Here is a 27,059-nt window from a genome sequence, read left to right on the forward strand (position 1 = left end):
TAGGGACTTTAAGCAACAGCTGCGAATGGAACGGCTACAGCGACCGGAAGTTTGCCGTCACACCGCTGTAGCCAAGAAGGTAAAAGTCACTAAGCAACGGTAAAACAGAACAGCGCAACGCAGCATTAATTCATTTATTGAGATCCAAAAAAATATATAATTTAAAAAAGCAAGAGAAGGATTGCTTTTGGCGTTAAATGACAATCATTTGTCAAGAGAAGTTGTTAATATTGTATGATGTAAATAAGTCTAAAAACATAACATTTATTTACCTAACCTCTCACGTTGTAGCGACTCCGGCAAATCAGCTGTTCTCCCGTAGTAGACCGTTAAATTAGAACGTCACAAAGTAGCAGTTAAATTCGCGCAGGCGCAATACAACGCCAGAATGGCGTTGCCGTTCCACCAGAGGCTGTTGCTTAAAGTCCCTATCACCTCTTCGAATGCCGTCTTCCCGGGAGCTCATAAAAACTGAAAACCTTCGCTTCACGTCTCAATAAGTCAGGCTCTGATTGGTTCTCTTCTCTCATGCAGTCTGTTCTGTTTTGCCGGTTCTTTTGCTCATTCCTCGCATCTCTCCCGTCTGCTGATTTGATTTTCGTCACAGTCTATTTTCGTCTCGTCCTTTATTCGTTGACGATAATGTCAATCAATTTAGTCATAGTTTTAGTCTCCATCAGTGCCTTCTATTTTAGTTTTCGTTTCGTTTTCGTCGGCAAAAATATATTCGTGACGAAAATAATGACGAAAATATTTAGTCAACGAAATTAACACTGTGTTCCCGCTCACATTGTTTGCACCTGTCTATATATACCCTGTTTGTTTCTGTCATTGTCATGGAGCTCTTGGCTAATGCCACCCGTTATTTTCGTGTTCCCTGGTTTTTGCCGTGTTTCTTGTTTTGGACTGCTTTTCTGGAATTTGACCTTTGCCTGGCTGACTTATGATTCTGGATTACCCTAATAAAACACTGCTTTTGGATCCTCTTGTTTGTATGCACTCTGTGACAAACTGTTGCTTCGGTCTCTTCAGAGAGGCAGAAAATATTTTTGATGAAATTCTACAGTCTGCATATAGATACCTAAATACCACTTCAGTAGAACTTCTGTGCCTCCTTTATGGTGTAAATTTGGCAAAAGAATCAATCATTGGGGATTTTTTTTTTTTTTATAACCTACTTACAATATACTGTATGAGAAAAATCACCACACCATAAAAGCATGTTGCTAATTACAAATGATATGGATCAAACTAATTTACTCAGTTATTTGGAAAATTTGTTAAGAAATTAATAATTTGCATAGAGGACAACGGACATGATATTATATAAAATATCAATATGATTGTGATGAATCTTTGTACAATTATAAAAAATCCTTCAGCTTGGCATTCTGCTGAGGAGTGACAAGCTACAAGAAATGAAGAAAAAACTACTGTATAATGTAGAGGAAGTTTGAAAGCGTAGATCTTAGTAGAGTAGCGGCATATTTAATTTCTGACAGGAATAAAAACGTGGCTGTGAGGCATGGAATGATGTTTAACCACATGTCAGTTAGCTGCGTTTAAGTTCAAATTTTAGGCCTCATTTGCGGCAAGGCACAAACCGCTTTGTCATATGTTAAATCCCCAACAGGTGCCGCCAAATATTTATATTTAGACATAGTCCTCAAAACGGTTGAACTTGGATTACGTCTGATTTGAATGTCACGCAACTTATGTAGACTGACTGCCAACGTAGGCTATTAAGAATGCGGTCGAAATTCACAAAGCTCCCTCTACACGAGGCCTACTTAAAATGAAATCAAACTTTACAAAAAGGATTTTCAATGCAACTTGATCTAATGAATGCAACGTTCATCTTCAAAAAAGAAAGTGAGATAAAATGCCTACAACTACAAATATTTAAGTACATTTAAACTATGGGATAATGAGGTATAGCTGTACCTTAACACAATCAATCTTGGCGTGTAAATTATCATGGCAGTTGAAAAGCAGTAAAGAGGGATTGTCCATGTTTTCTGTCCGGGACGCCTCCTGGATGATGACGTCACGCAGCTTCTCCTACTGTACCAATAGTAATAGTATGTTCCTGCACAAGCGAGACGCGCGCTCACGGCAGCTGCACATAACGGTCCATACTCAAGAAACTGACCGCATCTTCCAAAAAGTAAGTATAATTTATATGTTTTGGCTTTTATCCCTTCCATCCGGCTTTCATCGATTAGTGGGATGTAACGTTAGCTATGTTCGCGTCGCTATCTGCCACTGAGTTGCCACTTTTCTTGCTGAACTCACAACTGCTGTTTCTGAAACTTTAGCTCGAGTTATTTGCCCATTTTCGCCGTGTTTGACACTTGAAACTTGCTAGAAATTGGAGACTGTGTGAGTCTGTAGGTCTTCTGAATGTCTTCATCTGTTTACTGGAATTTCACAATCCGTTTCAACTTGTTCATCCAGCCACCGAGGACAGTATCTTATCTTACAAAGAATCTGAACTCGCTGTTTCAAAGTGAAACAGTGAGTTTAGCCCTAGAAAACTTCATAAAGGGAAATGTCAGATAATGTCCTTTGCGCCCTAATTTAGACTGACCAATGTACCTGTAACCGATAAAAATTGTATCAGTTACAGGACTCAAACCTTCAGGAATCATCTCATGTCAAACTACTAAGTTCATCTTAAATAATATATACTAGCTCCGCATAATTAATGTTTAATTAAACAGGCTGAACAAGATTTTCTTCCTAATTTCTCCTCACAAGTCATCTACATTGGCCTATATTTTTTAGATATATGGGAAAAAAAATTAAAAACGTGGTGCAGATGTTTTGAGCTCTGTCTGGAATGTACCATTCTTCAAAAAGTTTTTTTTTTTTTTTTTTTTTAGGTTTTTATTATTATTATTATTCATTTATTTGGCACATTATTAAGCATTACTGTAGTATTTTAGCAGTTCATATTGTTTAAATATTGTATAAAGCCATGTCACCAAAAAGCAGCCGTCATGCTTCAAAACTGAATGCTCGTAAGGCAAGTTCAGTCCTGAAAATGTCCAATGATGCATAAAGGTCTTATGACATTATGACAATTAATTTAACAGTTAACACTGGGATTCTTTTGATGTCAATAGACCGGTATGTTCTGTCATACCCTGAAGGTGTTTGCTGAAATATGATTGTGCAATGGAAGTTTTGGGAAATGCAGCACATCCTTATTTTACAGGCTCTTCCTCTGTATTTCTGGAAAAAAAGGTGGTACAATGAGTTTTTCACAGAGCAGATGCTGGAGCCCTATAAATACTCATTATTATTATTATTATTAATATTCCTGTAGCTCAACTGGTAGAGCATTGCGTTAGCAAGCAAGCAAGCGCAAAGTTGGAGGTTCGATTCCGTGGGAACACATGATAGGTAAAAATTGATAGCCTGAATGCACTGTAAGTCGCTTTGGATAAAAGCGTCTGCTAAATGCATACATTTATTCAATTTAAATTTAAATACTGTACACCATACTATAAATACTGTAATACTGTTACCATACTATTTTCAGAGACATTTGTCCATTTATGAAATAATAATAATAATAATAATAATAATAATAATAATGTTTACTCCATATTCATTTCTAGTAATATCTTTTATATAGTTATTTACAGAGCAGAACATGACTGCTACCCATTTGCTATATATATTTGCTAGATAGATAGATAGATAGATATATAGATAGATAGATAGATAGATAGATAGATAGATAGATAGATAGATAGATAGATTGATAGAAATTTACTCCTTATGATGTACATCTGTGTGAACAGTTTCATAACATTGCATATGCAACTGTAACCCTGATCAATAAAGCAGCCTAAGTGGCTTTGCTTTTGTAGTTAGTAGTTTTATAATATGTCAGACTGTTGTGCATGAGACATTCCCAGTAGGCTACAGGTGGGCATTTTCTCTAAAGGCAATTCACTGTGTGTGCTTTCTTCCCCAAGGTGGTAGCCATAGAAACCATTGATGTGTATTGCTTTAGAGCCTTTATAGTTCATGATCAGACTTAAGAAGATGCCGAGTTTCACTCAAACACTATCCTACTCTTGATTACTAAAAGCCAGCAACGTTTGATCCTTAAGCTTTCATACTGCAAAGCAGCTCAGATGGAACTTCTATTAATAACTGAATAATTCAAACACTTTGCACAATTTTTGAAGCAATCATTTGATATGTTACTGCACAAAAATAAAATAAATAGAAGTATAATAATTAACATAAAAGAGAAACAAATGTAGCGACTTTGATTTCAGGCTATATGGGCAATTTATTGTGCAACCCTTCATAGAGACCAGGGCCTTTTATTCTCTGTTTATGTGCTAGAGGATATCATGAATAACGTAGACGTGTCTGGACAAGAGCAAATATTTCTGCCCTTATTAGCCTTCCTTCAAGACAAGTTGTGGCAAAGTTTAGGTTCTCTTAGGTTTAGGATAAGTGGGACGAGGCCATAAAACTGAAGTTTGCCTTATACATCTGATATAGACCAATATGGAAAGAATTATAAAAGATACTTTACAATCTTACTGTGATTAAATTACTGATTAACTGAATGGAAAAGAATATATAAAGTCATCACAGCCAACAGCATATAATCCTTGTTGATGAATGCTTGTTCTGATCATTTCAGAAAAGGACTGATGCAAAATTGTATTAGAAAACATTTTATGTTTTTTTAGAAAATATTTGAGAACTAAAGATTTTTTTTTAAGAATTAAACTTATGAATATTCTTATGAAGTTTTTTTCTTTTCATTTTCTTGAACTCATCTCTGTTTTTTAATTGTGCAATCAATATATCAACAATATCAAATTTCCTTAAATACTATATTCTGCCGAAATAAAAAAGCAAACTTATAATGTTCTTTCACCTTTACTTTGTGACAGATGTTATGGAAGGCTATTGATTTCTCACACTGAAACAAACATGGGAAGAGAAACTTGAGACAAGAAGTGGAGTTTGGTAGAAATACACACCATGGCTGCCCATCGCATTCGATCAGCAAACAACAACACTGTGCTCCCTCGCTGCAGATCTGAGGGTGCACTTATTGATCTCAGTGAAGGAGTGCCAGAGGCCACCCTTACAGATGTTAAAGGTTTCCTTTCTTATTTTTACCTCACAGTCAGCATAGTGTTAGCTTTTAGTTTTAACCTCATTCACTTATTTATTTATTTTTTTTACAGTGCCTTCAGCTAGTGCCTTACGACTGGATGCTACTGCCTCATTTGGAGCTGTCAGGGAAGTGATTGCCATTAAGGATTACTGTCCATCCAGCTTTACCACACTCAAATTCTCAAAGGGAGACTGTCTTTATGTTATAGACACATCGGGTGAAGAGTGGTGGTATGCACACAACAGTAAAGAGATGGGATATATCCCAGCTGCTTACGTTCAGCCGATCAATTATCGAGATTCCTCGTTCAGTGATAGTGGCATGATTGACAGCCTAAGTGACATTTCTGAGGGAGTGAAAGAAATGGATATCTCGGGGGAGTGGACAGGGTCCATCAAAACCACAGAATCTAGCAAAGACCATCCTTTTGTTAATAAACGGATGTCAACTAACCCTTTCCTAAATGGCACGCTGCAAGGTTCCCCTGACCAAAATAGCAACCAGAATTCTGCAAATGCTTTGTGTTTAGAAAATCTCTCACCTCCAAACTCAAACACCAGCTCTACTATTAATATTAATGTCTTTGAAAGTGGGCTATTTGACACAAACAATATTAGCCCTTGCCCAAATTTTCGCAGGGACAATCCATTTTTTAGGTGTAAGCGTTGCTACAGCATGTCAGAACTGTCTGTCCTGCAGTCCCTGTCTGATGGGAATCAAGGTTCCTTGAGTTTTTTTAGTGGTTTGAAGTCTCCTAAACCTGAGCACTTTCAAAGTAGAGAGGATTTCAAAACGGCATGGCTAAATCACCGTAAACTTACACGATCCTGCCAAGATCTGGACTCCATTGAACAAAACCCAGGTTGGGGGCAAACCCAGCCAATAGAGACCGATATTGTGTGCAAACTGGACAGTTCTGGTGGTGCTGTGCAGCTACCAAACACCAGTATCAGTATATATATTCCTGAGGGTCACGTTACACCAGGTGAGACTCAACAGATATCACTGAAGGCCCTTCTGGATCCACCGTTGGAGCTTAACAATGATAGATGTACTACCGTGAGTCCAGTGGTAGAAGTAAAACTCAGTAACTTGGAAACCAAGACCCGGATCACTTTAGAGATGAAGGTGTCTGTTGTAGTAAAGATAGAGAGCCGCAAAACCACAGAGGTGGTGTGTGTGAGAAGCAACTTCAAGGAAGGTCCGTATGTCCCGATTCCACATGTATACATGTATGGAGACACAGTTCAAGTAACTCTGGACAATTTAGAGCCTTGCATGTATGTCTCTGTAGTTGCCCAATCACAAACGGTGGCCCCATACAGCACAGTCTGGGAGCATGTCGTAAAAAAGGTCACTCTTGGGGTATATGGGCCAAAGCACATCCACCCATCATTCAGCACAGTAGTGGCCATTTTTGGACATGACTGTGCCCCAAAGACATTGCTAGTGAGCGATGTAAAAAAGCACTTACAGTCAACTCCACCTGTCGTCCTCCAACTCTGGGGGAAACACCAGTTTGTACTAACAAAACCTCAAGACCTTCAGGTTGACATGTATTCGAACATGTCCAATTTTGATGTGAGAGCCAATGAAGATGCAAGAACCGTGAGGGGATTTCAGATCAAACTTGGCAAAGTGGCTCGCCTCATCTACTTGATCGCGGCACGTGATTCAACTGACATTTCAGACTTTACTTTGCGTATTCAGGTCAAGGATGATAAGGATTGTATCTTGGCCCAGTTCTGCGTTCAGACCCCAACTGCACCACCAAAAACAATTACAAGAAGCTCCGTTCAAAGGCGCTTCATAAAGAAAAAGGAAGTAAACAAAATCATACTGTCTCCTCTTGCACCGACCACAAAGTACCCTGTGTTTCAGGACAGACTAGTCAAAAACCTAAAATTTGCTAAGTTCCTGAAAACTGTTGCAAGACAGTCCAAAAGCGTATATTTGTTAGAGTATCTTAAAGGTGATGCAATGGCACTTTTGAGTGAGGAAAAAATAAAACTTAAAGGACATCTATGGACCAAAGAATGGTACATCGGATACTATCATGGAAGAATTGGGTTGGTGCATGCAAAAAACATTCTAATCATGGGAAAAGTGAAACCTGTTCATTTCAAAGGGCCTGATCTTACAACTACAATCCTATTAGAGCAGATCCTAAAGCCCTGCTTGTGCCTGACGTACATCTACGCATCAGTGCAGACAATACTGATGGAAAACGTGGCGAGTTGGAGAGTGTTTGCTGACGCTTTGGGTTACGTCAATCTGCCTCTGACACATTTCTGTTGGACAGAGCCAGAAAGTGAGCCTGAAAAGGTGGCTTCTGTTCTTGAGAAACTTAAGGAAGACTGCAATGCAGCTGAGGGCAATGAGAGGAAGTCTTTCCAGAAGGAGCTCATGAAGGTAAGCTTTGACACGGAGGTCAATCTTTCAACTAAACTTAGTTGTGTACTGAGAAAACCTTTAAAGAAACTAATTTAAAAAGGTATATAGCGTGTTTGTTTGATTAATTTATTGGAGGTTTTCTTAAAATTGACAAGCTGATAATAATTTTCATGTAATGTTTGATAACTAATAAATGACCAATATGACTATTTCATTATATTTTGAGACTGGAGACTCAAAGCAAAGACCAAGTGCTAAAGATTTTAAAGTGCCACCTTATTTGCAGAAACCCTACCTGCTACCCCCCCCCCCCCCCCTGCATATTATTATGGTGGATAATATGCAGGTTTGTCTAGCTGTCACCTGCTTAAACCCCTCTGTGCCACTGTTTCAATAAAGCATGATGTTAAAACTTTGTAAACAGGAACCTGAAGTAGGATGTTTCCCAGTGAAATATCAAATTGCATTTTAGCTACTTATTTTACAAACATTTAAATAAATCTGCTCTATGATGCATCAGTCATTCTGCAACAATCACCTAAAAGAAACCTCTCTGTATAAGAGAGAGCTGACACAAAAGATTATCTAAATAGCTCACACTGAAGATTATCAGACACTTAAATCATATACAGTACTGTGCAAAAGTCCTAGGCCACTAGTTTTTTTAACCAACAAAAAATGGTTTTAAGTCAGTTATTTCTATATTTTGATGTAGTGTGTCAGTAGGAAATATCAGTTTACATTTCCAAAAATTATATTTCTGCCATTAAATGTAATAATCCAGTTAGATTCTTGTTTGCACAAAGTCTGACAACAGCCAGTGCTCCACACCGAGATCTGATCTCACCTTCATCCATCCTGTCTGGAATAGCATGAAGAAACAGAATAAACTGAGACAGACTCAATCCAGAAGAACTTTGGTAATGTCTTCAAGACACAAGCTACAGTACTGTGCAAAGTTTTAGGCACTTGTGTAAAAATGCTGTAAAGTGAGGATGCTGTCAAAAAAAATTTAAAATCATGACATTTGCCAAGCATGGTAACCCATACTCAGAATTGGTGCTCAGCATTTAACCCATCCAAGTGCATACATACAGCAGTGAGTAGGGAACACACAAACACTGTGGACACACAACCGGAGCACAATTTTATTGTAAAATAAATATATTTTATTAATTCACTTCTATTAACTTAACTAAATTAAATCAACATTTGGTGTGACCACACTATGCGTTAAAAAAAGCTTTTGTCCTAGGTGCACGCACATTGTTTTTCAGGTAGCTTTGCAGGTAGGTTTCTTGAAATATCTTAGATACATTGCCACAGTTCTTCTAAATTTAGTTTATCTCAGTTCTTTTTCTTCATGTTATTCCAGACAGTCTGGATGAAGGTGAGATCAGATCTCTGTGTGGAGCACTGGCTGTTGTCAGACTCCTTATACAAACAAACATCTCACTAGATTATTACAATAATGGCACAAAAAAAAATGGAAAAATTTAAACATTTTTTTATTATTTTTTTTTTATTCCTTAGTATCCTCCCTCCTTTAGCCTATTGTTAGAGCAGAAGAACTTCCCTGTATAAACTGTCAGTGATTTCTGACAATAGTTTATAAACAGAAGACTAAATGGTGAGCTTATACAAAAGGAAATCACGACGGACAGGCAAGAAGGGAAGATAATGAATTATAAGCACTATCATAAAATCAGATGTTAAAAGAAGAGGAATTCAAGAGAAAAACATGTAAAGAATAAATAATTTTGTGCTCAACTGTCTTAATAATGTAAGATGCATCTTACTGTGATTATGTCTCAGGAGCTCTCAACAGTGATAAATCAAAAGCTAAGCAAGTGTGTGTGTACAGTGACTAATTCACAAATTATATTTTATGAATTTAAAGATTTAATCTCAGATAAACTGATTTGCTCATGCAGGCTTTGGGTGTAATAAATTACAGTTTAAATTAGGTAGTAGGTCAACATGGCAGATCATGACTCTAACAATTCTGGTAAATTAGAGTTCAAGGAAACTTGTAGCCTGAATTTACTGCAAGTTGCTTCGGATAAAGGTGTCTACCGAGTGCATAAATGTAAATTAGTAATATAAAGCAAAGTAAATGCCTTTTAATGTGTGGTTACAGAACAGTATAACTGAGGTATACCAAAGACTTTTTATAGGTGAAATTAATGAATCACTTTAGAACTTTAAATCTGCAAATACATTTTTCTGTACCAAATTTAGCCAGGTTTACTAGGTACATTATGCAAAACGAATGTGTCGTTAGTCACAAAGAATCTGCACACCAAAAAAAAAAGAAGAAAATCCTGGAGACAAGAGCCTCACAGCACAGAGGAAAGTCAAACATTTAAACAAACAATTGCTTTTTTGTGCAACTGCACAATTTTTTTTGTTGTTTTTTTTTTTGCATGTGCACTTGTTGTTTTTTAAAAACATTTTAGTCAAAAAAAAATTATAATGGACCTCAATTAAAAAGCCTCTCCTCTGAAATTGTTTGTTTTACTGCATTTTTTTATTTTATTTGCAGTTATCTTGTTACTGATGCAGCATATTAATAGAAATGTACTGAGGTGTCTAAAGGAACAATGAAGAGAGCATTACAATGGAACCAGCTTTGTCATATTTGTGGGCAAAATATTGGAATGATCACAACAGCATTAAAATAATAATTTGCCTTTCTTATTGGATTTTAAAATGATAACAGAAACACTACTGCTAATTTCATTAAAAGATGAACTTGAAGCTTCTATAATAGTTCTGTTTGCCCCACTTGACTTCATTTAAGGCTTTACCAGTTGGTTCAGGATTCTGTCAAAAGTCTGAGCAGGTCTATGAGCATGGTTTAGGTTTTAGGTTTTGTTTGGCTTCCTATCACTTCCATGTCTCTGAAGGATTTACTTTAATAAGTTCCTGACTGTGACAGTGGTCAGGGGTGAGACACCTCAGGAAACATGTATATTAAAAGCATTATCTTTCTTTGGCTAATGCACACAATCAATGTGTACACAGTGTGATACATTCACACACAATATGCTTCTTTTTCACACTGTGGCACTGTGACTGCTTGTACTACAGGCCAGGAGAAGAGTGAAAATCTTACAGATTATGATTTTTTTAGCACTGCTTAATGTACAAGTCAAAAACATACCTTCCTGTTTGTTTTTAGATCTAGCATTTTTAATAAGAGGGAAACCATCCAAGACTCCCACTATTTCATTGCACTGTTTGGAGCCAGACCTTTAACAGGTCTTCTGGGGCATCAGCGCTGTGTTCCTCCCCCTCTAAGCAGACTTCCTGTCATTCCAAACATTCCAAGCTATGGAACTGGAATCAGAGATTAGTAGGTTCAGGGTGTGTAACTTTTGTGGTTATGTGCACTTTAACATATTTGAGCATATTAAGAATGCCTGCATTTTTTATTAATTTATATTTGGAAACTGATTTGAATTCAATGATGGCATGTGTATTAAGATTGATTAATTTCTTATTTGTATATACCAAGCAAGTATAAATGTCGAATCTTATCTTCATCACATAACAGTTTCAGACATTTTGTAGATCAGTGAACATCATATACTCACTGAACAACATATATTCACAAGGCGCAGTGAACTTAAATCCTTATTCAGTTTTTTAAATGTCACGCCAATCTCTCGGGAGAAAAGAAGGTCACATTAATAAGACAGAACTCTTGCCAACAGAATGGCCAGATATTCTTCCCTAACATTTCCCTTGTCCAAGGGTCCCGGAGTCACTCTCATTATATTGTGCTCACAGGAGCATACACGTCGTTTCCTGCATATCGCCACATGTGTCTTAACAGGCGTCAACAGCGTGTGGTGTCTCGAACGCTCAAACATTGAATCATTTTGAGAAGCAAATAATGTGCAGAGCGAGGTTTCATAAATCACTGAAACAGTTGAATTAGGTGTGAGGGTTTATATGAATGTATCTTTGAGGTGAACTGTCTGTCTTAAGAAAAGTTTAGATGGTGTTTCTTTTCAACTTGCCTCCCTATAAAAACTTGATGACTTGCTCTTGTATAAATTTACTGAGGTGGTACTTAGAAAACCACTGACACTATCTCAGTTTTGTAGTTTGTGTGTTGGTGTACTCTTGTTGAAGTTTACTAAGAACAGGCTTTACATTGCAACCACTTGGGCGGGCGCAGTATTTATAGTGTGAGATTGTGAAGGCAGATATCAACAATATACACAACTATACAAACTATTAATTTGATTTAATTAAGATTTTATTTGAAGTCTGTTAGCTAAAATTTCATTGTCATATATTTTGGGCATTTGAAGCAAATCTGGTGTAAATGAATTTTAACTAGGGATGCACATGTATTAAAATTATAGCTGTGGCTGATATAGGCCTACTGCTAACTATTTTATGTTAATGTAGGGCTGGGCGATATATCTAACGATATGATCACGCGCATCTAGTCAGTAAATCTGGTTTTGTGATTACCGCTAAATCGCCATCACCTGCTTTTAATCGGAGCAGCATTTAATAGACAGAGCCGTAGATCACTAACAAGCTACGCAATATCGCGTTCATTATCCCAGATGAAACGCCTTCGATAATGAACGTGATATTGCGTATTGTCAGTGATCTACGGCTCTGTCTATTAAATGCAGCTCCATTTAAAAGCAGGTGATGGCGATTTAGCGGTAATCACAAAACCAGATTTACTGACTAGATGCACATTCTCATATCGTTAGATATATCGCCCAGCCCTAGTTATAGCTGATGCAATAGCCAACAAATGGTAACAATTGAAATTCTTAAATTCTTCCCAATTCTCTAAATTAGGCTAAAACACTTTCAACTAAAAACCGATAGTTTTATATGTTAAAAGATAATTTTGGCATGACAACATTATAACTTACATTATGAAAAATGTGTGCTGAGCGATATACGTGGTATAAACCGGTTTGAATTTCACTTTTTTTTTTTTTTTTACGCCTACCGGTACAAGTGCTTAAGCAACTGTTAACTTAACGTGTAAACATCACCGGCGGCCTCAGATTATTATTTTTTCTTTTTTTTCACAGAACACCACACTTTTAATTGCATGTAATATATTATACTTTATGAAAGAATTTGCACTGGGTTTATAAAAGCTGTTTTAATGCATGTTTGAGATGAGTTTTTGTTGCATTTACACAGTTTCGACCAACAGGCGTCAACAGCGTGTGGTGTCTCGAACGCTCAAACATTGAATCATTTTGAGAAGCAAATAATGTGCAGAGCGAGGTTTCATAAATCACTGAAACAGTTGAATTAGGTGTGAGGGTTTATATGAATTTATCTTTGAGGTGAACTGTCTGTCTTAAGAAAAGTTTCTTTTCAACTTGCCTCCCTATAAAAAATAATAAAGTATCAATTATTAGCTTAGTGCTGGTTTGTTTACAATCAGGGAAACACTTATTCTCTGCTGTGCCATTAGCACCACCTGCTGTCAGAGAGTGATTTTCCATTCTCGTGCAGCCTGCCTGCTGTTTTTGTTTTGTGTAGTTGCTTTATGTAGCATAATTTCACAAAGCTATGGTCAGATGAATTAGTTTTTGCTCTAAATTGTGAAATTATACAATCTAATTGCAATCAAATCTGTTAATGCTACATGTAGCATCTCTGTTTGGATAGTGATTATAATGCAGTGGTTCTAAATTTCTTTCATGCATTCTGACTCATATAAAGGCACGGTTAGGGAAACCAAACCAACTGTGAAAGATTTTTGGTTAAACCGCCCAGCACTGTAAAAAATTATTATTAAATTGTAAAATTAAGATTTAATACATTTAGGAATATTTCATCAAAAAATTTAAATTCTGTTAACATTTACTCACCCTCATGTCATTCCAAATCTTTATGACTTTCTTTTTAAAGCTGCAGTCGGTAACTTTTGACGCTCTAGCGGTTAATAAACATAACTGCTTGCGTCTTGCGGAAGAACATCGTAGCCGGAGCTACTTCTCTCTGTTTATGTCTATGAAGAATCACAAAGGTACTGGGTTACTCCGCCGCGGTACCCCCGAAGCAATCTAAAATAGTCCGAATATAAACACTTATTATAGGTGCACCCTAGTGATTCAGGACAAGCCAAAAACACGGTTTGGAAAATGGATTCATGGTGTACTCGCTTATTATATACATTTTTCTACATTTTGAACACAAACAAAGTTACGGACCGCAGCTCTGATTGGTTGTTTCTTACCGGGAGTGGTGTATTTCTGCAAATGGCAATAGGATCACTGGGAGGAGCCAGAGGAGCTTGATTTTTTTCACAGATTATCTGTCTCATATTCTACTGTCAGGACATAATGACAGGTTTAACAAATATGTAAAAAATATAGTTTTACAAAAGTTACCTACTGCACCTTAAGAATGAAAGTCAAAGAGATCCAATGTGGTTTCAGACCCCAGTGATTTTCATTGTATCGGTAAAAGCTGAAACCATCTTCAATTAGCTTCTTTTATGAAAGTAAGTCATACAGGTTTGGAAAAACATCAGGGTGAGTAAATGAAAGAATTTTGGGTATCCCTTTAACAGTGTTATTAAATCATAAAAAGTGCTAGATGATCCCGAAAGTAAAAAAAGAAAAGAAAAGAAAAGAAAAGAAAAGAATGCACAATTAAACATCCATAAAAAAGCCAATGTCTACCAATAAAATAAGATAAAAATCCCATATTTTGTGCATCCCAAACTATAACCAGTATTACATATGCTTAGACCTCTCCCTGAAGTCATACTTCTGAGTGGGAATTATTAGTAATCATTATCTATAATTTTTTACATTACAAAACTGGCATGTGGGGATACAAACATGTAGCATTATTAAATTTTTGACTACTAACACAGTGACATAAAGCTGAGATATAAACTTTGCATAACTCGTGGTGTAACTGTATATCTGTCATTCAGGGTCTTCTGAAGATGGACTGTCAGGGCCTGGTGGCACGGCTGATTGTGGACTTCGTACTGTTGACTACAGCTGTGGAGGTGGCGGGTCGCTGGAGGGAGCTTGCTGAGAGACTTGCTAAAGTGTCCCAGCACCAGATGGAAGCATATGAAGCTCCACACAGAGACAGCAGGGGACAACTGGATAGTGAGGTAAAACAAACACTGAAAGCATTATGATGATGATTATGCTTATGCTTATGACCTGGCTTAGATTGTAGAGGAGTGACCGTACAGACAACTGTGTAAACAAAACACAGAGAAGGTAAACATCAAGTTAAGCAAAATATTGACCAAATAGATATGGAATGTTAAATCCTCTAAATTATAAAAATGAGTGAGGTGTGAGAGACAGAAACTTACACTTAAAACTGGCATTTAAAAACTGGATTTTTATTTCAATTACAGGAAACCCACAAGTCATGTCTATAGTGTTTTGTGTCCAGCTCAGAAGGGGAACCTAAATGTTCTGCCAATAATTGATGAGATTATGAGCTTCCTCTTGCACTTACGGGTTTATGGTATTTGTACACGTCCACTCTAAAGGAGAGCATACAGATTGTGTAGAAAGTATTTTTAGGGAACAAAATTCAGGGCATCTTAATGTCACATTCATGCAGGTTTACATGTCAAATTCAAATGAATTTATACTGTTCTGTTTTGTAAAGGCCATGTGGAAACCTGCCTTTGACTTCCTGGTCACATGGGCAGCCCAGATCGGGGACAGTTACAGGGATGTGATTCAGGAACTTCACACTGGATTGGACAAAATGAAGAACCCCATCACCAAGCACTGGAGGCACATCACAGGTTCCCTCATACTAGTCAACTGTCTGGATCTCCTACGGAGCAATGCTTTCAGCCCCTGCTCTCAAGATGACTGTGCCATATAAAGACTGCCTACATCACCTGACTTTTACAAGACCCAGATACACCTGGTTTCACCTGATTTATTGTTAAAAGCACTTTGCACAATAGATTTGTTAGCTGTGGTGTTGTTGCACAGTAAATTGAACCAAATTACTGAAAAGTGTATTGCTGATGTTATAATACAAGCAAAGGTCTCTATCTCGTGTAAAACGCTAATGTAAAATAAAATATGATTGTTCAGATTTTTTTTTAATCATTGCATATCATCATGATTTTATACATGTACATTTTGTTCAGTAATAATGTAACAACCTTTCTCTTTTGTTTTAAGTATTATTTTGTAATGCCACTGTATGCTAAACTGTCTTTTTTACTTTGCTCTAAGTGTCTGCTGTTTATGTTTTTCAGATATAAGTTACCTAATGTTTTTATAAGTGAGAGTAAATGTTAGACTGAAAGGTAAAATGGACAAATAAAACCTTATCGTCTTAATAAAGAGACACCAGAATTATTAGTGAGTAATATATAATGATATCACTTTTATTTCACCTTTACATAAAAAAAAAACTCATCAGCACAAGTCCTATAACTAAATCTAATCTTCTAATCTTCAGCTTACAGAAATTAAAATAATTACTAAATTAAAATGTGCCAAATATATACGAAGATATCATTCCAGCACTTTAGTTACTAAAGATTAGAGTAAAAAAATTAAGTCCATATGATTGTGATGCTAATTCCAAACAGCACATGCATGGTTCATAACAAGTCGTTTTATTATTTATTATTATTATTTGTTTGTTCTTATTTGAATTAAGAACAAACAATGCACATTATAGTCATAACTTTTAATTTGTTGTTGCAAGTGATGTCCCATATAAATTCAACGCAATTTATCGGCTGAACACTTTGTAGATGTGTAGATGTCATATCCTTGATACGTTGATAGGATGAATTTGTATGACAAAACTGACTCCAATAAAATATATTAAACTGGTTGCAGTCAAAGTACAACACTGAACATTATTTTAAGTGAAGTATTCTTGCTGTGCCCATTTAGAGTTTTACAAACCTACTTGCTATGTGCGAATTCCAGTCTTATCACTCCAGCATAATATTTCTCACTGCTTGACAGGATCTCCCAACAAAAATTATGACCAGTGTAAACAGTCATCTCTGTGGGTCTTACAAAAATATGCTTACATCTTACCCTACTCTAGACACAGGCATGCAGGCAGCATTTTTCATATCACAAGCCTTTAATCAGTGCCGTCTCTCACTCTTTGGGGGATCCCACAACTACTGACAAGTGTGTGTGTTTGTGTGTAAAATATAATGTAAAATATAACATTTGTGGCCAACTATGTAGATTTTATACAGTTTTTAACTGGTGTTCCAAAGATACAGCCAAGCAAGTGTGTGTGTATCAATGTGTCTGTGTTTGCTGTTATATGCCTTAAATAAACTGTGTTCTTTCTTGGGTCAGTGAGTGCTTACATTTTTTCTCCTCAGTTCTTTTGAAGACGACAAAGACAAATGGCTTGCCTCAGCACAGTGCTTTATTTTTCTTTCTCTCCATGCTAATGCTAAAAAAAGAATAGTGTTCTGAAATAGTCTATAAATTTTAAGATTTCAATTAGAGCAGTCAATGACTGAATGTTGCATTCTGAGTCATTTTAACTGCCTAAATAGATCAAGGGGAAACTAAATAAGGCCAATAATCATTCCCAGTCATTTCTCATCTAAAATTTCAATTACACATCTACCATCTAGAGGACAAACAGTTAATATAAAGGACAAAGTTTTACTCAGTGTAAAGAAAGTCCCTCTAAACATCCCAATATAACAAATATATTTTTGACAAAGTTAGCAAATGATGATTGTATAATATCTAGAAACCTCACATTAACGATTGTCATATGATAAGACGTCTGTGAGTTTTTGATAAATATATATCAAGTCAGCGCCTAAACATTTTGGTTAAACGGATGGAGACCACAACTGCATCTGACATCACATTTAACTGAATACAAGTAAATTCATTAATACTGAGTATAATTTAAAAGCATTAATAGTAAATTAAATAGTTATTTACTAATGTAACAAGCAAATTATGTACTCAGTCTAGTCTTTACAATACATCTTAGAAAAGGTTCAACAAAGCACCTTAAACATGCTAGGTTCTAATATGAACCTTTTACAACAACAAAGGTTCTAAAAATAACTGCCAAATAACCAGTGGATCATTATAGAACCTTTAAGTTCAACTTTAAACCTTTTTGATAGCTAGAAGTTCATATTTGCACTTTAAAGTTCTTTAAAGGTTCAATCTCTTCTAAGAGTGTAGCTGAGTAAATGTATGTGATAGGCCTATTTACCTCAGTACTCCTTGGTTTAATAGTAACAGCACTGATCATTGGTTATGACTACTTTAAATTACTTTTCCTATAGTAAAAACTGGATATAGAAAAAAAAAAAATGTGTATGTACTATGGACGCCAGGCGGCGATATATATCAAAAAATAGCCACAAAGTAAGCCAGAGATGACTGAAATTAAATGAGAAATAGAAAAGATTTCAGTCAGACGATTTACCAAACTGCCTTAGACACGCAGTTATTATGCTTTTTTAAGGATTTCAGATGAGAAGTGGAAACATTAGCAGCTTATTATAATAATTTCAGGAAGGTGTGAAAATGCGTGTCTAAAAAGTTTTTTTTTTTTTTTTTTTTTTTTTTTTTACGTGTTACAAGACAAATTTCGTTGACGAAGCCTAGTTTCTGGACGAATTGCCTCCCATCTTCCACGAAAACTAGAGAACTCTGTAACCTGTGCACAAACTGCTGAGGGGAGCTGTGTGGAAAGCCATTTTAACATTTAATCCGTTAAACTATACAACTAATTATATTACTGTTACTTGAACTTATTTTTTATTACTTCAGTATAATTTTCAATATTGCTATAGGCAAAGCCCACTAACAATAATTTCAAAACTATCCCCAGCCTGCATGTGACTGACCTTCAACTTTGAAACACGGTTGAAATGTCAAGTTGTTGTTTCAACATTGATACAACTTTAATGTTCAAGTTCAAGTTCAAGTCTGCTTTATTGTCAATTTCCACATGTACAGTACAAACATACAGATAATCGAAATTGCGTTACTCTCAGACTCCGGTGCATACAGATAACATTAACATTAAAGCCTAAAAAATAACTAGATCAAATATAAAATGTAGATACAACTATACAATAAGGGAATGATAAAAAAAGACATATAATAAAAATAAAAGTTAAAAATAAAGTTAAATAAAGCAGCGCAAGGTAAATGACAGATATAGTGCAAATCAATGAAGTGAACAACAGTGCAGTTAAAAGATTTTTTTAGTTAAAAAATTAAAAAATTAAAAATATCTTAAGTCTGATTAAAGTGACAAGTGACAAGTGACCAAGAGCAGTTATTTAACTGACTGATGAGGTAGTGGAATGACGTCAGTTCCATGCCGAATGAGGTAGTGAGCGGTGAGTGAGCAGACCAATGCTGCACAAGTGACTAGTGCATGTCATCATATAATTAGTGTGGGGGGGGGGGGGGGGGGGTCATAGTTCAGTGGTGCCTGGGGAAGAAGAGGGGGGGGGGGGCAGGTTTGGGAGGGAGTTCAGCTTCCTGACAGCCTGGTGGACAGCCTTCAGTCTGCTGGTCCTGGCCTGGAGACTCCCCAGTCTCCTCCCTGATGTAGCAGGCTGAAGAAGCTGTGTGATGGTTGGGTGGGATCACCTGTGATGCAGAGGGCTTTGCAGATGAGAGGTGTTCCATAAATGTCCTGGAGGGAGGGGAGAGAGACACCAATGATCTTCTCAGCTGCTCTCACTATGCGTTGCAGAGTCTTTCGGCATGACGCGTTGCAGGCGCCATACCACACAGTGATGCAGCTCGACAGAATGCTCTCAATGGTGCCTCTGTAGAAGGTGTACATGATGGGGGGCGGGGCTCTGGCTCTTCTCAGTTTGCGGAGGAAGTAGAGACGCTGTTGTGATTTCTTGGCCAGTGCTGAATGGTTGATCAACTACACTAATCAGCAAGGGTACAATGGGGCTAATAAAGGAACACATTCTTTTCACTACTCCCATAGTGTATGATAGTAGAAAATGTATATGTTTTATTGAACATTGATGGAACAACTAATTTTTGATAAAAATACTTTAGCTAAAGTAATACTCTAAAACGTAATATTGTTTGTACTTTTGGTTAGTTAGTTTTAAGAATACAACAACAACAACAACAACAAAAAACAATTTAAAGGAAATCCCATATAGCTTTGTAGTTATAACAATAAATATGATTTGCTATATGGCGAAGGTTTTTAAGGTGGACACAAAACGATTATTTAATTGTTAAGTGATAATTTGCTTTATTATTGGAAAATAAAAAGATAGGCAGGGCAACAACTTTTTAGTTTAAGGAATAGATAGTTTGCCATAAGAGGGGTTTGTTTTTTTCAGTTTCACACGAAATGCGGGCGGAGTTTCTCCAGTGTGATGAGCAGCTGCTTGCTTCCATTCATTACCATATACTCGCTCGCTTGTGTCCATCACCGGCCGCTTGAGTAAGTGCCCTCATGCTTAAAAGAGATCTCTGATCACATTCATTCATCGCTGATGAGGACGAGCTCCTGGAGAGACTGAACGCTGAGCCGTCAGAAGGAATTTCCAGCAGTTTGTGGTGGGAATATTTATGTGAGCGGTTACTGCGGAGACTCTCCGCTCATAGAGGAGTGTTTACCGAGCAGATATCACGGGCACTGCAATGATCGCTCCATCACATCCACTCTGAATTTGGTCGAGTCGCTGGTGCCGACGGGGGCTGCATTGGTTATACCCCTACTGACGAGGAGATCAAAATGGGGAACAGTTTCTCCAACATATCTGCGTTTCAGTCCCTCCATATAGTGATGCTTGGCTTGGACTCTGCAGGGAAAACAACCGTCCTCTACAGGCTGAAATTCAACGAGTTTGTCAACACTGTGCCTACGATAGGATTCAACACGGAAAAAATCAAATTGAGTAACGGCACGGCCAAAGGATTAAGCTGTCATTTCTGGGACGTTGGTGGGCAGGAGAAACTCCGGCCCTTGTGGAAATCTTACAGTAGGTGCACGGATGGCATTATTTATGTGGTGGACTCTGTAGACGTGGATCGACTGGAGGAGGCCAAGACGGAGCTGCATAAAGTGACCAAATTCGCTGAAAACCAAGGAACGCCGCTCTTAGTAATAGCTAATAAACAGGACCTGCCGAGATCTCTGTCTGTGGCGGATATAGAGAAGCAGCTGGCGCTCCAGGAGCTCACGCCTGCCACCACCTACCACATCCAACCGGCCTGTGCCATCATAGGCGATGGGCTTCATGAAGGCATGGACAAACTGTACGAAATGATAGTCAAACGACGAAAAAGCCTCAAACAGAAGAAAAAGCGGTGACTCTCTACAAAGCCTCCACCTGCCTTTTTCCATTGCTTATGGCCTGAGTCACTGGATTTGCCATTTCAACATTGCACTGCTGACATTCATCTGAACGGTTGTTGTTTGTTGTTGAGCTGGATTTATGTTGCATGTAATCTTGATGGCGCAGGTGAACCAAAATGGAAAAAACTAAATGGAAACAATTTGTTAAAAGGGCTGGTCCCCTATTAAGCTGCCATTAATTTGCATAGTCTGGTCATCAGTTTGAAGGAGTTCTCTACTGAATCACTGTGAAAAATGCTGTAAGATGTCATGGAATGCATGATATCTTATTTTGACTCTTATGGAGCATCGAGAGAACTGCTGAGGACATTGTCAAGAACTGTAGCTTCAAAATCCCAGAATGAAATTGGGGTGTGAGGACCTTGTAATTCACAAAATTACTGTAACTTCACTGGGTATGAAGTCTCGTGAAGACATCTCGATTCACAGGAACTCTGAAGAACTCAAGTGATTCACTGGGCATTGTCTGGGACACAGTCCACTTCTAAGCACTTTTTTTTCTTACCAGATAGTAGCTAGTGTACAACACTGTCGATCAGATAATAGACTGTCAGTGTATTACAAAGTCGAGATGAATCCTGAACTATTTTTCAATTAAAATGTGTGTTATTGCAAAACAAACATCTTATCTCATGTTCTTTATCACGAAGATCTGAGGGTTGAGGGTATTTATGGTGATTGCAGCTGTATCATGGATGAATCTCTCACCAGTGTTCTAGGATCATTAGAAAATTGTACAAGTATGAACTAAACATTTGGGCTTTTTCAGGTTCTGTTAAAGAGGATGTAGTTTTGAGTTTTCCAAGCTTTCTGTAAACACTGAAAGAAGCCATAAAGCAACCGACTGATGAATTTTCAATTGAGCTAGCTTGGGTGTTTTACCTTCAGCACAATTGAATTGAAAGGACTCAATTTTATCTACATTCATCTTATGGTTTCCTACCAAAACAAATATATTTAACTTACTTTTTGTGCATAAATTTTGTGTTTGGATAGCCATGCCATCTTTGTTATTTAAGCTTAAGTTAATAAGCCCCCTTTCCAGCCATGCTGACAATGGTGTCTTTCTATCCCATATAGCCTAACTCTAGGGTTTCATCCCAAGAGGAGAGAGATGGTCAGTCAATACAAAACCCCCATTTAAAAAACCTGTCTGGTCACTTACAACCACAATTATAGTGAACGGTTGTGGGCTTGCCTGAAATTTCTGAATTTGACCAAATTTCCAGGGAATAATTACATATGTTAACATTATATGTGTTTGTTTTTTGAATGTGGTCTTTATTCATTACACTCAAACATCAAACCAAAGTCACACTAAAATATATACTGTATATAAGTTTAATGATACCTTTTTTGTAACAAACTGAAAAAAAAATATTCAAAAGCCTTATTTAAGGGGGTATTTGGTAAGAGTAATTTGTCATGATTTGATATGCGAGGTGATAAGAGCCTCACTATGCATGAAACTTTGATGAAGATCAGATTTCACATGGGGCTTTTGTGGAGACAGAAGGCAATTCCCTGAGCACCTCCAAATGGACAGCAGAAGATGATGCCATAATGAGGTCATCAAGGCAATCTTTACATTTGTCTTGTCTAATAAAGACTAACCTAACAACTAACTTTCGCAATTAAAGTTCAGTACCATGTTATATATTCATAGTGAATTAACAGTATCCAGTATATGACATATTTAAAAGAATCTATGATGTGGATGGGAGGAATGTTTACTCAAAAATGTATAGTATTTTAAATGCAATGTTCAATATATTGGGATATATTCGAGTCAATTAGGATTAAACAGACCTTCATAAAGACAGAAACAGGTCAGCACTTTTGAGGTCAGCAAAAACCCCGTTAACAGAACTTTTGCAGAGATTTCAGGCAAGATGTATTCTTAATAGCTACTATCTTGGACACACATGATAAAACCATATAGGATTTCCCCTAACAAAGACTGGAACGGTGCCAAAAATAAGAAAAATGCCACACACTCTCACATTTCTATTCTGAATGTTAACTAAAACTGTTGCCAGAACAAACAATTGTTCTGAATATGGTTTAAAGCAAAAAAATAAATAAATGTCAAACTCAGTCAAAATCAAAAGAAAGCTAAAGATTGTTTAAGAACATTTGAGATTTTCTAAATGTGGGTATGCTTTAAGGAGTGTGTTTCTAAGTGTGTGGTCATTCACACATTGAACATGCTGATGGTCTTTATTCTCAGCTGCAGTTTCTGTTGGATCTTTTTTATATATATATATATATATATATATATATTAATTAATTAATTATATATATATAAAAGATCCAACAGAAACTGCAGCTGAGAATAAAGCAGCAAGCTAGTATGTATATAAAAATTCACATTAAGCAGCCCATTTTGCCCCCTTAGTCCTCTTGTCAGTCAAATGCATACTTCTGCCCCATATGTGTAAATTGTGCTTAGACTGGAGGGCCTTGAAAGAAAGTGTGAGATGTGAGTGAGAGATCTACAGAGGAGGGGAAAGCTGTTTACATTTCCCTAGAGAGGGGGATGGGGACAGAGCCGCATAATGGCTGAGTGTCTGTGCTTTGGACAGGGGTTTGTGGCTGGAAATCTCCAGGATCCTTGAGGGAATATAGCCCAACAGAAAGAAGAAATCCTTCAGTAAATGGCTGCAAATCAATGTCTGTGTCCTCCCTCTCATGGGAGAGAGAAGTACAGAATGAGAGCCACAATCATCAGGCCTGCAGTACCATAATTCAAGTATCAAGAAGCGTTATTGGCATTTAGCATTATAAAAGCATTATAAAAGCAAGTGTGTGCAAAAATACTCAATCTAACAGTCTCTAAATGGCATGTTTTATCATGGTTTTAACTGAATGTCAGTACAGTGTCAGTAGAGCTGCAGAAAACAGTGTCAAAAAGTCTGAACAAGCATTAACAATCCTTAAACAAAAAAGATGTCAAACCACTTATTATGTCCTTTACCTTCTTAAGCTCTGCAGGTGGGAGTCTCCCACTGGATTTAGGGTCAGGTCACCCTCTTTTCCCAACATGCTTGACTGCACATGCAGGGGCGGTTGTGTGATTCTGTGTAGAGGTTGTACAGTGCTTATTTATTATCCAATACCATAAGCGACAAATGTATCAGATTATCTGAAAAAAAAAAAAATAATATATATATATATATATATATATATATATATATATATATATATATATATATATATATATATATATATATATATATATAAAGTAAACTCTTAACTTCAATGCCTTTAAATCACATATATTGTGTAACATCTAAGTTATTACCACCTTTCAGAAGTTTGGGCTCAGTAATAATTTTTTAAAGAATAATTCAAATGAATAATTTTGCTTAGCAAGGACGCTTCGTTTGGCTTGGCTTGATTAACATGTTGCTCTCCTGCTCACTGTTGGCAGCACAGAGAGAGGTTTCTGGAACACTCCTCCCCACCCCCACACCACAAAATACAGCATAATTAATCTATGAGAAACAAAGTGTGTAAACAATCTAAATCACATTGCACCAGCAGACACAAAGAGACAAATTAATTAGGTCTTTAATCTAGTAATGACAAAGCGCATCTGTCAGACTCAGAATAAACAAACAGGCATTTGACATCAGTAGACCACTGCAACCCATGAGCAGTACTGAACCACTGGAGATCCATGCAACTCTCAGGAAAACAGAGCAATGAAGAAACTATCCATGATACATGGCTTTATTCTTTATTCAGAAAGCTGAATATGAAATATTAGCTCATGTACATGCTTCAGGCATAACAGGCTTTTGTAAAGCTTCTGTCTCTTATGTCTTGACTTTGTACCATCGTAACAGAAACCACAAATGGATATTTGATAAGTGTGAAACAGCAGCTACACCCAACAGACTTTTTGTTCTGAAGAGAAATCTGGGTTGCATCCCACACCCACCTCTTCTAACGTTTTATCTTTTTAGGCCTTTATAGAATCATTTAATTGTTTGTGCATACTGCAATGAGGCTGACTATAACTTTGGGACAATAGTATCAGGTGATTAAGCTGAATTGATTGAAAAAGTGAAAAAATGGAAAAAGGTACATTTCAACCATAAGCTCAATCAACATCACTTTTGGCATAATATTGATTACTGCAAAAAAAAAAAAAAAAAACATACAGCATATACATATATACATCCCTCCTTTTTTTTGAAAGAAAAAAAATCTGGGTTACAGCTGTGAGTGCATGCATGCAGATGGGGCCAATCTGTAAACATTAAAAGACCCACTAGATATAAATGAAACAATGCATGTTAACAGGATTTAAGCAGAAAAAAGAAAAAAAAATGTTTCTGTATGTCGTTTTATCCAGCTTTGATATTTTGTCACCATGGTTTAATGCCTAAAAGCTTAAAATCACCTAAAAAATTATGAGCCCATCTTTTCAGCTCAAACAAAACAGTTTTTACAATAGGATTAATGTAAGTACTTTTACTAAATTATAACCTTCCCAATTATTTCCACTGCAAGAGCTTCACTTCAACAGTGCGTTTTTGTAATCAACAATTTGCCACAAATTCTGTCGATTAAACTTAACATATTGAATATGTATATTGAGTTTTAATTGAAGAGAAGCTGTAGGCCTCTATTAGTTTCAGCTGATAATACTGAAGAGCATCATCTTAAATCTTATCTCATGAACTGATCAGTGACAGTTTCTATGAAGACTTCGTGTCTTGTTTTGTTCTGCTACTTTCCTTGATTAGGAGACATTTCGATGCCATGTCCACTTTCCTTGAGAACGTGAGACGGCCACTGATGTGCTTCAATTCTCGGCGGCCCAACCTGGAGGACTTCTTTCAGATGGAAATGGAGCAACTTTCTGTTGCCCTGCTCTCTTTTGTTTCCTCTCTCTTTTTCTCTGTCCAATCCTATCTGACTCTCTTGTTACTCGTGTGCCCCTGTTCTACTGAATATAACTCAGCAACACAAAATTTTCAGTTCATTTTTTGTAGCACATTTTCTTTACACTAAAATAGCATTTTCCACACTGTATTTCTGAACTCTAGGCTGTACAAATGTATACATATATGCCCTTAAAAGTTGATTGTTCCATTGTTTAACAAGAACTTCCTTTCACCTCTTTCATTCATTATTAGAAACGCATTATAATGAACGTGGGAAACCAAACCAATCGAATCCAGCTAGAAGTTGTGCTGGTCCTGGTTGTTATTAAATGATTACCCTGCTATATAGTCTAAAACTGCATTATTTTAGTGATCAAATGCGTTGTATCAAAAATATTTTTTGGGCAAACATGATACATGTTATTTTAGTATTCTTTGACAGACAGACAAAAGCCCTATGTCCATGCCATTTCGCAAACACCAGTGTGTTAGATTTCCCAACAAAACCGCCATTGTCTAGTTGGGGTGATGCAAGCCTGTATGTTACAATGTTACATCTACGTACACGACATGTACAAGATTCTTTTAGATATTAAAAATAAATAAAATAAATTATATATATATTTATATATATATATGGTATAATATATACTATATATTATATATATATTATATCTAGTATCTCTACGTACATATAATATATATATATATATATATATATATATATATATATATATATATATATACTGTATATCATTTTTTATCTAAAATAATCTTGTATCTAGTAACTCTAGTATACTGCTGTGCGATCAGCTTAATATTTTGAGTAGACAAGTATAAATTGTTATGTAGCATAATGCATATAATGATCATCATGACTTCCTCTTATTAGCAGGCTCTATGGTTGCCTTTCCCTCAGCTCATCACAGTCATTCGGAGTTAAATGTCTAATGTTAGTGTTCAGTACCTGTTTTCAGCTTCTTTTTGGAACTATAAATCTGGATTTGAGTTGAGTTTAAGGATGGTCAGAGATCTGCACTATTTGGCCAGGCAGCACTATTTGCTCGGCGAAGACTTTTTTTGTGAAAATTGTCACAGGTCAAAGGTTAAAGTTAGTCTACGCATGGTTGAGTAAACAAACCAGCTCTAAATGCATAAGTCACACTAATGCATGTGGGAAAGACACAACACGACATCCTGGAAAAATATAATCTAAAATATGATGAATA

The 27,059-nt window shown here is 36.6% G+C and overlaps 2 protein-coding genes across 2 annotated transcripts; both read left to right on the top strand.

The window, feature by feature from the left end:
• The first annotated feature begins 1,981 nt into the window (after positions 1 to 1,981).
• Positions 1,982 to 16,892, top strand: sh3bp4 (SH3-domain binding protein 4). Its single transcript, XM_026218242.1, has 5 exons — positions 1,982 to 2,167; positions 4,932 to 5,143; positions 5,232 to 7,573; positions 14,505 to 14,693; positions 15,209 to 16,892. Exons 2-5 carry the CDS (start codon positions 5,023 to 5,025, stop codon positions 15,431 to 15,433), a joined length of 2,877 nt encoding a protein of 958 aa, XP_026074027.1. The 5' UTR covers positions 1,982 to 2,167; positions 4,932 to 5,022; the 3' UTR covers positions 15,434 to 16,892.
• A 3,039-nt stretch (positions 16,893 to 19,931) lies between these two features.
• Positions 19,932 to 21,553, top strand: LOC113053321 (ADP-ribosylation factor-like protein 4C). Its single transcript, XM_026218243.1, has one exon. It carries the CDS (start codon positions 20,309 to 20,311, stop codon positions 20,885 to 20,887), a length of 579 nt encoding a protein of 192 aa, XP_026074028.1. The 5' UTR covers positions 19,932 to 20,308; the 3' UTR covers positions 20,888 to 21,553.
• The last annotated feature ends 5,506 nt before the right edge of the window (positions 21,554 to 27,059 follow it).

Source organism: Carassius auratus, chromosome 34, assembly GCF_003368295.1.
Source record: "Carassius auratus strain Wakin chromosome 34, ASM336829v1, whole genome shotgun sequence".
In the NCBI taxonomy this organism is placed as follows: Eukaryota; Metazoa; Chordata; class Actinopteri; order Cypriniformes; family Cyprinidae; genus Carassius; species Carassius auratus.